Genomic DNA, 10568 nt, shown 5'->3' on the forward strand with positions numbered 1-10568 from the left:
AGCGGCGGCGAGGCCGGGGCTGCCATGGCCGGGACTCTGCTGGCGCTGCTGGCCCTGCTCGGCGTCTCCCAGGTGCGCGGCGACCGCCCGGGGCTTCGTGCCAGGGCCTCCGGTTAGGGTGGGCAGCGGGGAGGGCCCGGCGGGGCCGCTGCGAGGGGCGCGCCCAGGGCGGGGGGTGCGGGCGGCGCCCCGGGACCCGCCCGCTCTCGGTGCCTCCCGCGCCGCCTGTGGCGTGTGGGTTCCGGGCGGAGGCTGCGGCACCGGGCGGCTTCGCAGCCCCGCCGAGGTAGTGCCTGCGCGGGGCGGCCCCTTGCAGGGGTTCAGGTGGCGTGCTGCGCCCCAGCGGGGAGAAGGGAGTTTGTGGGTCACTGACTTCCCGCTGGATGCTGGCAAGTGTTCTTGCTTGACTGCTCGCGGTTTTCCTTCGTGTCAGGCCGGCCTGTCCGTCCGCAGCTCTGTGCCATCAGGGTGTCTGTCCCCTGGTCCCGGCAGGGCGAGCGGCACGAGTGTCAGCTGGCCCTGGGCCTTCAGGGTCGCCCGCGTTAATTCTTAGCTCTGTGCTGAGTGCTCCGTTTCAGTGCTTAGCTTCCCTTCTTCTGCTGGAAAAATAGAACAAGAAGGTGGGGAATTATTTTTTTCCGTTATTGTTTAAAATGTATACATTGACCCGAATCTGACTGTTCCTGGCGTTTTACAATTCTCCATTTCCAAGGTGTCGTTTTCATTCTTGACCTGTATTATTTTTCTTTTTCTTATTTTCACATCCTGAAGCGGCTACTGAATTTGGTGCATTTTGAACCTTCTGTACTATCTTCCTCATTTTGGAGAGTGATTTACAGATATTAACAGCAGCTTTGGTGTAAGAAATTTCAGGGTGTGTGTTATGCCTTCTAATTCCAGAGTTCCCCAATCCAAAGGACTTGATTCGCTAGTTTTCAGATTGTTGAAGCTTTCCAAACCCCGGCTGCAAGCCTGCTTCTATTTATCTGTCTTTAAATTGAGTAAATGAATTTATGATGCTTTTACTTTCACCTGCTGTTTCCTTTGATCCCACCCTCAATGGAATTTAACTACTGTATATTTATTTTGTATTCTCAGGTTTTAAAAGCTAAGAACTTCTCTCATTGGAAGGAAGAGCAACAGATGTACAAACTGGACATAGGCTGGCCTAAAGCTCCCGAATACTTCACTGGCCAAACATTTTGTGTTGCTGTTGACTCTCTCCATGGTTTGGTCTATGTAGGACAAGTGAGTGGAAATACCATATTTCTCTCTGTGTTGTTTTTGTAGTTTTTTTGCCTTTAAAACGTCTGGTTAAGATTAGGATATATATGTGTATGTTTGTTTACATATATGGACATATTTATATATATATGAATAATTATTTTATCAAACTCAGAGAAAATATAAATGGAGATGTCTCTGCTAAATCTATTTTTGAAAGCAGTTCTGGCACAACAATTTTTTGTGGGGTTTTTTTAAAGCATTACATTTCTGTGGTAAGAATGCATGATCCAACTTCACTGAGTTACAGCAGCTTGTTCCCTCAGCTTTAAGATAAAATGTGATTCTGGAGCAACTGAATCTCTGTTCTTTGAGGCCTCGTGCCATGAAATCAAAACCACACAGCTCTTTCAACCAGCTAGAGTAACTGGAGGTAAATTATTTCCTCTACCCAGGTCCATGTGTGAGTATCTCTAGGCCCTGGATAAGTCATTCTCTCCATGGGATGTGGTGGGAATGTCATGTAAAGCACAGTATGAGTACTTGAGTGCCATGCAGCTGATGAGTACTGTTGCAGTTTGTCACGCCCATTACATTGGGCACACTTTTCAGCAGGAACACAAAATCACAATTCAAGCTGAAGACCAGGATAGCTGCAGCACTTGGCTGCTCTGAAGGCTGGACTCAGTGTGATATAAGGTGACAGTCTAGACTGACTGGAAGGTTTGTCATACTAAATTTAAACCCATATCTCTTTTTCCTTTTCTTGCTGGAAAAAGAGTTCCAGCAAACAATCATATCAGGAGATTCTTTCAGTTCGTGAAACATTGCAAAAACTTCACAAAGAGGAATTTTAAACTATAAAATTAGTTACTTATTATGTTTCCTTTAGAACTTTTTTTACCTTTTCAGCGGGGAGACAATGTGCCAAAGGTACTTGTATTCTCAGAAGAAGGCTATTTTCTTCACTCCTGGAATGATACTGTTGAAATGCCTCATGGTATCTTTGTATGGAACACTGAAACAGGAAGTTCAGTATGGCTCACAGATGTTGGAACAGGTATGCATCATGGTGATATGAGAAATATTCAGGGGAAGAAAATGTAATATAAAAAACTCACTTATTTAAGTCTCTCACACAATTCTGAGATAAATTTGTGCTTTACTTGCCATGAACCCACTTCCCATGTGCTGCACAAAATAGTCTGAAGTTTCATGAGTTGTGCTGTGTCTGCTTACAGCTGCTGAGCTTGGTCAGCCCTCCTCCCTACCACCCAGCAGTATCAGGGAAAAAAGCCTGATAGACATAAGTTTAGCCTGGCTTGACCTAGGTTTAGTGATCCTAATACAGTGGAGGAATAGTGTCAGAGCATGTGAATTTACTCACCCACTGTCATATAGAATTTTAGAATTTATTGTAGAATTTTGTATGTTATATGTATTAATATCACTTATCAGATCTTCAGTCTTTGAAGTTTTAATACTTACATTTTGTTTTGTTAAGATGTTTTTGCATTTTCTTTTTTCCTTGATTCAGGGAAATATGGACACACGGTGAAGCAGTATAGCCCTTTGGGTAAACTTTTGCAGGTCTTGGGCACACCTGGTAATGCTGGTTCAAGTTTGATTCCCCTGCAGTTTGATCAACCAGCAGATATCTTTGTGGAGGCAACTGGAGAAATCTATGTTGTTGATGGAGACGGAGGAATGAACAACAGATTGCTCAAACTATCAGATGGTATGGAAGAAAGGAACTCTTGCAGTAAAACTGGATTTTAAATAACATGGCTTGGAAATATTTTTAGGCGAGTACTAGACAGAACTGTCATTTAACTTTAGTTTGAAGACCTTATAGAATCAGAACCTGTTTTATTGCTTGCTACTTCAGGAGAAATCTCCTAGTCATTCATGAGAAGAGGCTGATAGAGTGGCTATGTTCAGTGGTTACCCCAGGACATTCATTCTCCAAGAAAGAAAGCTAAGGGGGATTCTTATTGCTGTCTTTAGTCACTAAAAGGAGGCCATAGAGAAGACAGAGGCACATTTGTTTTGAGATATACAGTGAAGAATGAGGAACACAGAGCAAAAGATTCAAGAGGGGTGAATTTCTGTTTGATTGTTGTTGGAAAGTATTCAGAGTTAGGGTGGTCAGACAGTGAATGACAGGGTTGTCCAAAGATGGTTTGCACTCTCCATTCCTGTAGATTCTCAAAAACTGATGAGTTATGGGCAATTTGATCTAACTTAAGAGTTGGATTTTTTATCAAGGCTAGTCCTGCTTTGAGGAGCAGGTTGGACCAGGCAGTGTCTGGAGGACTTTTATACTTTAATTGTTCTGTGATTCTAATTAGCTCACTCATACTCCTCAGTTCAGGCAGTGACTAAAGAGTCCACAGGTGGAATAAGTGGAGGAGATACTGTTTCTCCATTTTCCTATCAAAAAGCAGATACTTTCCTATTACTTAGTTTGCAAAATGGTAAATTGTTAAAAGTGAAAACTTCTAGGTAACAAGTTTTAAAAATCAATTTAGGAAATAAATGAATAGCATAATTGGCCAACTTCTTTTTTTACCTTTTTATTTTTTTTTTTAATTCAGTGTTTAACAGAACCTTGGATTATGGCTCTTGTATATTACTGACTACATTTTTGTAGCCATAATCATGAAACCACTAATAACAATCCAGGCATCACTGTAGTAGTCATGTTTTCTCTGAGATTTATGTATTGGGAGTACTGTGTTTAAACAGTTTAGAAATCTCACCTTTTACAAACTACCCAAGGTAACTTTGCAAGAGGTTGACTTAAAAACTGGTTTATTTGTTGTTTTCTCACTGTGATTTTTTTACTTTTATTTTTCACGGTGCTCACTGTTCAGACTACAAAGAGTTATGGCTGACTGGAACAAATGGGAGTGGCATTGGTCAGTTCAGGATTCCTCACAGTGTGACAGTGGATGCTTTTGGACGGGTAAAGAATTGAGGAAATTTTTTAATTTCATCTTCTAACAGACTTGTTTATATGTATTTGAACAAAACAAAACATATTTTTTTGTTTAAGCTGTGTCACTTTATGGGGTTACAGTTTCCAAGCTGAAGTTTCATAGTGCAGGTTCTGTGGAAGCAGCTGACTCCAATGTTAATACCAGGATCCTGATCACTTATACTGTCAATGTCCATGCAACAACAGAGTTTGTAACAGATTGCCATTGTGAGACTACAGGAGAATTGTCTTCTGTAATACATAAAAGCACTTCTGTTTCTTCATGGAGAAGCAGCAGCCTGCTGGGGCCATCCTGACCTTGATTAACAGCTCTTCTCCCATGGGAAAGTGCATACCAAAGGATCGAGTCCAGCTGTAAATATCTGTGCTTTGATGTAAAACCCAGAAAACTGGGCTATGAATGTGTGGGATGAATGATAAGAGCTAGAAACATTGGCTCTGCTCTTTCTGGTTTTTGTGGTCACTTTCTCTCTCCTGCTGGCTGGCTGTGTAGTTGATCTTAAAACTTGTTTACAGAAGAAGCATAGAAATACTCAAGTGTGTTTATTAAAGATGATCCTGCTAGATGACAAAGTGGTGGTCCATTACCCTCAGTTGCTACGCTTCAAGGGGCTTTAATTTCATATTTTGAAAATCCAAATAACCTTTAGGTGATAGTGAGACTCTAGCTAGGTTGTGGACATTATTCTCTTTTACATGCAGCCCAAGGCATTCCAAGAGTCTGCTTCTGCCAGGCATTAATTGTAAGTCTGGCTTTTGGTCTTCTGGTCCTAGAGAGGAGGTATGCAGTCACTTCCTAATCTGTTTCAGGGAAAATAAGATTGCTTCACTAAAACAACACTGGTTGAAGCTAATTCTGCTGATGCAGTCTGAATCAGAATAAGAAATGTATATAAAATGAATTCTCTGCCAAAACTGGCAGAGTGGGAGAAGAAACAGGAGGAGCATGGTCACTTTATGCTGCAGAATAACTGTGAGTTTATTCATTCAAAGACAGTGACTGGGATAAGCTATGATTTTACTGCCAACATAGTGTGGATCATCATTTTAAGTTGAGAATTAATTGTTAATTCGTAAGAAATCTAAGACAATGCTTTAATAGTGCTTCATTTAAAAACAGTGATGAAAGGTCTAAGGTTATGTTTATTGCTCCCTTTTTGGTGATACTCCAGAAAAGTCATGAAGTTTACTTACCAGACTTATGACTTGTCAGCAGCTAAAACTTCAGTGATTGTTGTACAAAAAATGCCTTCATTGGAACTGTCTAGTGGTATTGCTGGCTTGCAGTGTTTGTGAACCCAGTTAACACAGGGTGGGACAGAGACAAAACTGGTTAGACAAAACCAGCTAAACATGCTCTAAGTGTTTAAATGGCTAAATATTTGTAGTAGTATTAGGCATGTCAGGAGTGTTTGCAGATCATGATCATGAAATGAGACTACCACTGGAAAAAAATGCAGGTGACAGACCTTAAGACAGATCTTCTGAATTTAATAGGCGGAAATATGTCCTCATTGTGGGGATAAAAATCCTACCAAATATGTCATAGAGCCACAAAAAAAGAAGAGAAGGTGTTGATTTCTCTGTTAAAGTAGTATAAAATAATTTGTGTGTGCTAACCTGTAGGTCAGTTTTGGTATATATCTGGCAATCTGATCTATTGATTTAGTTTTGAATGGCAAGGTATGCATTCTTCCAGGGTACAGTCTTCCATTTTTACTACAGGGAACTTTGCTCTCATAGGAAACAAATGCATTTAATTTGTTCTCTTTGTTGACCATGATTTTTCTTTTTGATAGGTATGGGTTGCAGACAGAGGCAACAAGAGAATTCAAGTTTTTGATAAAGTCACAGGAGAATGGCTTGGGTCTTGGAACGGATGTTTTTCAGAAGATGGACCCTATTCTGTCAGGTATTGTTGAACAGTTCTAGTAGCACACAATTATGTAAATAAGGTGTACTCTTACTGATGAATTAAAATGTTGACATTTAATGCATGCTGACAAGGAGTTAACCAGTGAAATTAGGTGCTGGGTGTCCTAACGTATGCAAAGATCTGCCCAGTTGGATCTTGACAGAGAAATGCTGGCTTTATAGCAAGCCCTGTAGACTTGAGTGCAGGATTTGGAGCTTCACTTTAAAGTTATGTTAATAATCTTACTCTGTTGCAGCTTTTACAGGAAGAAAGATTTTCTTGAACAAGTTTTCTGTAGCATAATGCGTCTTGGTAAGCAGCCATATGAAGAGCAAGGCTTACAACTTAATTCCCAATGTTACATTGCATTTTGTTTTGGTCGTAGCCTTCAAAGTTGTGATTGTTAAAGAGATTTTGTTTGTGTTAAAATGAGGAGTTCATAGTTCAAAAATATGTTTATCTTTCACAGGTTTACTGCCGATTACAAATACCTGATTGTAGCTCAGCTGAATATCAACCGGTTGGCAATCTTGGCAGCACCTCCAGTTGGCTCCATTGGGGACTGTGCCATAGTCCACAGTGTCCAGCTGGCTGATGAAACCAAACCACACCTTGTGGATGTAGACATGAGGAGTGGAGCAGTCTATGTTGCAGAGATTGGAGCCCAGCAAGTACAAAAATATGTACCCTTAAGCTGATGGTTTCTCACAACTGCTGTGGCATGAGCTGTGTGACATTTAAGACCTATGACCACATCTCCTTGAGTTCTTTGTGGATTGTGTTTCCTTAGACAAGCACAGAACTGCACAAGTGCTCCCAGAACTGTAGAACTAAGAGTCTCTCCTAGCTGTTCTGGAGTTCTGGAGAAGTACTTGGTGTTGAGCTGTTACTTGTTTAAGTAATGATATGGTGGCTTTTACTTTTGTTCCAATTATAAAATGATAAACATTTTAATTTTATTATATAAAACTTTAGAAACACAACTCTTCATCTTAAATGTATAGAGCCAGCTTGGGGCTCTGCTTAGCCTGTGTTTGTTGTTAAATGGTCAGAAATGTCTGAAAGAAGTTCTATAAATTATTTCCTGAGAGAAGAGCACTTCATTTCAATGTTCCTTCACTTTGTTTTCTGAATGGTTGTGCTAATACTGTCCAACAGAGAATATAAGGATGTGTCACAATGTTAAATTAGATGCTGCTGGATATTGGTGTCAGTACTGGCATCTGCCTTAGGTGATTAATGACATAAGTATTGAAATCTGTTTTCAGCTCTAGCTAAAGCCATAAAGTCTGTAATAAGCTTGAGCTAAATTGATATTAGACACTTCAAACTAAATTAAAAGTATCTCCACAGCAGCCAAGTACTGATTCTTAACTAAATTAGTTCTTAACCTTATTTGATTTATATCAGCATGAGTTTTCAGTTCCGTAAGATTTCATAGTAGAACATATTGAGGTTCAAGTCGTGTAAGTTCCTCAAGAAAAACAAATTGCAATTTGCTATGAAAGTTTTAATCAGCAGTAGAGACTGGGAGACATATGATTTTCTTCTGATTTAATTGAAGCTCTGTCAGTTAATAGCAAAGCATATGTTTTAATTTATTTCCAGAACTCAGACTTCATCAGCTTCATTAATGTGTAGAGTTAAGTTTCTTACACTATATTATAGCAGATGTCTCTAAGCTCTGTCCTAAAAAATCCTGCTTCTCCATTCCCAGAACAAAGTGGTTCTCCTTTCTTTGCATGTTGCTACAAGATTTTAAGTTCACTTTATAGCATAGAGGGAACCAGGTATGGGAAAAATGGGATGGGGAAAATGGCATGGCAGAAATGAAACCATGTATAACTGATTACCATGGTAAGACTGTGGATCCACATTCCATATTTTCTAGCTCTTGGAAAAAATATCAGAGGATTTTTGCTGTTTCCACACATTTATTCTACTGTGTGGATTATTTTAATGCTAATTACCAGCTAAGAGAGGTTGTTTTTTTCTACTTTCTTAGAAAGGGAATATGAAAATGGAATTGTACTGATGGGAAATACCTACTTCAGTGAATATTGTCAAAAGCAAATGCTACTTAATTTGGTAGGTTTCAACCTATGATCACAAACTTGTGAGTCAGCAGATGAAAAAGCTGTTCAAAAAAGTCAGATTCATATTTTCTCTGAAAAGTAATTCAGCTATGGAGCCTGACTGTCTGATTTCAGCATTATGTGAGATTAATGCCCTAAATGTGAAAGCTTTGTTGTTGGCTACATCCACAACAATAAGACCAGATCCTATCTGGGGCTGCCCTCACTCAAGTCTTAAAAGCAGAACTTCAAGGTTATACACTAGCCAATATGGCCCATCACTCATGTGGTCTTGAATGGGAGCTAGTAAGCAATATTTATTTGCTGACAAAGTAGCAGTACTTCCTCTAGACCAATGTGAATATGTCCACACAGTGTGTTGTGTGACTTTTCTAACTAGTTTTTGACTAGCTCAGGGATCTCTGCTCTGTGTGCAATTTAGCTATTTCTTGTCTACACAAGGTGGGTTTATTTTATAAAATTTTACTATAAAATCATGATTTGAGCATATATTGATGTGTAGGGGGTCCAGGCATACACATCTTTCTTCACTACATCCTGTCCTTATTTATTTTTCCTTTGTCACATCCATTTGAAAATAGAACTCCAAGCTCTCTGGGAACATGTTTTTGTATTCAGTAAAGCAAAGAAATGCACTTTTGGATGTTGGCAAATAACTTACTTGTACAAGTTTCTGCTTGCTGCATGGATCTGCTCTCAGCTCTTTCTCATGAGCTTTTGGCTCCAAGAAGTGGGGAGCATCCATCCAGTTTTGTGTGGATTTACTGAAATAGATCGAGGTGCCAAAATGTGCCTTGCCACTAGGCATTTGGGTATCTGTGATAACAAGGGTCAAGGGATGCTTATTATTAATAATTATGAGATGCTTAGACTCTATTTTATCTTTGTGTTTATGGCTAGACTGAGAAAATGATTTTGCGCACTAACTTGCTAATTATCTGAATTTTTTCTTATGTATCGTCTTGAAACCAATTTCTGAAGAAATGCATAGCAGGAGAATTTGATAAAATAAATTGAGATATTCGCATTAATAAACTCTTGGGTGTTTTATTTCTGTACAAATATAAATACACTCAATTGTAATGGATTGCTCTTCTAAATACAGGGCCTTCAGCATTTAAACAAGATATTTAATAATTTCTGATAGCAAGATTTGAATGTAATCTAAAATTCCATGTTATCTTTATGCATCACTATTTCTGTGGCCAATCTCTTTTGCATTCTAATTTATGTATGAACACAGAGACATAAATATCTCTCATATGTTTCCGTCTGAGTAATTAGTAAAATGCAATGATGAGTTACATAAGTGCCAAGTTTTAAAAAAAAAGCATTTAAACTGTATACCCTTATGATGCTAATTGGGAAATTAAAAAGAAACTAACAAAACACTTCTTACACCAAATCAGGTTTTATTTTCAGGAAAGATTTACTGAGCAGTCTGTCTTGTTTTTAAAAGACCTAGAAGGATTTTCTATGGATTAGAAATACTTGCACAAGAAAAAAAGTAACGTACTGCAGTGTTAACTAGATAAGAGAGGAACCTAAGGTGATTGCTAAAACCATCCAGAAATCTAATTTCAGATAATCAGTGCCTGCTTTTAGATGTGAACAGTAATCACTGGAGTATTCAACTAATGGAAATAGAAATACCCTCTATTTTAATTTCTCCAATTTTGCAGGCCTTTTTTTTTTTGGGTAAGTATCCAGGTTGTTAACTGGATGTGTTTCCAGGAGATCACATAGGCCTCTCCCTGCACAGAATCATAGAATGGTTTGGGCTGGAAAAGACCTTCAAGGTCATCTGGTTCCAGCCCCTCTGCCATGGGCAGGGAACTTTGCACTGTATCAGGTGGCTCAGATATCCAACCCCACCTTGAACACTTCCAGAGATGGAGCATCCACAACTTGCTTGGCAAACCTGTGAAAGTGCCCCATTATTCATGATTGATTTGTGATGCTCAACAGCCTTTTTTTGTGTGTGTGTGTTCTCACAGTCAGAAATGTATTACCTATATTTGGCCAGAACAGAAAAAGCCTGAGTGAGGTTTGTGCTATGCAAGATCAGGTCAGTGAGGCTGAGCACCTCAATAAAAGCTGAAGGGGAGGGTACAAAAGTATGTTTGTGGGTCTGTTCGTTGCTGGCAGTTCACTGCCTCTGTGGGTAAGTTCTCTGCCTTACAGAGGTTATTAACCTTTTAGAAGCATCAGTAGTCACTTATCTCAGTTAGCACCTACTTTCCTAACAATTTGTATCCCGAGAAGCCTTCTCAAGCGATCCATCAGCCACAAGTGTGTTTGCAGTCACACAGATTGCGTGTACCCAACGTAA

General features: G+C 39.5%; 1 protein-coding gene across 2 annotated transcripts; it reads left to right on the forward strand.

Annotated features, from left to right (window-relative positions):
- On the forward strand, positions 1–9256 carry NHLRC3 (NHL repeat containing 3). Of its 2 annotated transcripts, none has more exons than XM_058825074.1 (7): positions 1–72; positions 1099–1248; positions 2137–2284; positions 2762–2962; positions 4101–4192; positions 6025–6137; positions 6610–9256. In XM_058825074.1, the coding sequence occupies exons 1-7, from the start codon at positions 25–27 to the stop codon at positions 6836–6838; spliced, it is 981 nt and encodes a 326-aa protein (XP_058681057.1). In that variant the 5' UTR covers positions 1–24; the 3' UTR covers positions 6839–9256. The 2 variants fall into 2 exon arrangements, with proteins under 2 accessions (XP_058681057.1, XP_058681059.1); XM_058825076.1 differs by lacking the exon at positions 1–72 and adding an exon at positions 418–620.
- The last annotated feature ends 1312 nt before the right edge of the window (positions 9257–10568 follow it).

This window comes from Ammospiza caudacuta, chromosome 2, assembly GCF_027887145.1.
Source record: "Ammospiza caudacuta isolate bAmmCau1 chromosome 2, bAmmCau1.pri, whole genome shotgun sequence".
Taxonomy (NCBI): Eukaryota; Metazoa; Chordata; class Aves; order Passeriformes; family Passerellidae; genus Ammospiza; species Ammospiza caudacuta.

Coding starts and splice junctions, on each gene's coding strand:
- NHLRC3 (XM_058825074.1), top strand. CDS start 25: ATGGCCGGGACTCTGCTGGCGCTGCTGGCCCTGCTCGGCGTCTCCCAG. Junction 2,963..4,100: donor ATTGCTCAAACTATCAGATG/GTATGGAAGAAA, acceptor CTCACTGTTCAG/ACTACAAAGAGTTATGGCTG. Junction 6,138..6,609: donor GATGGACCCTATTCTGTCAG/GTATTGTTGAAC, acceptor TATCTTTCACAG/GTTTACTGCCGATTACAAAT.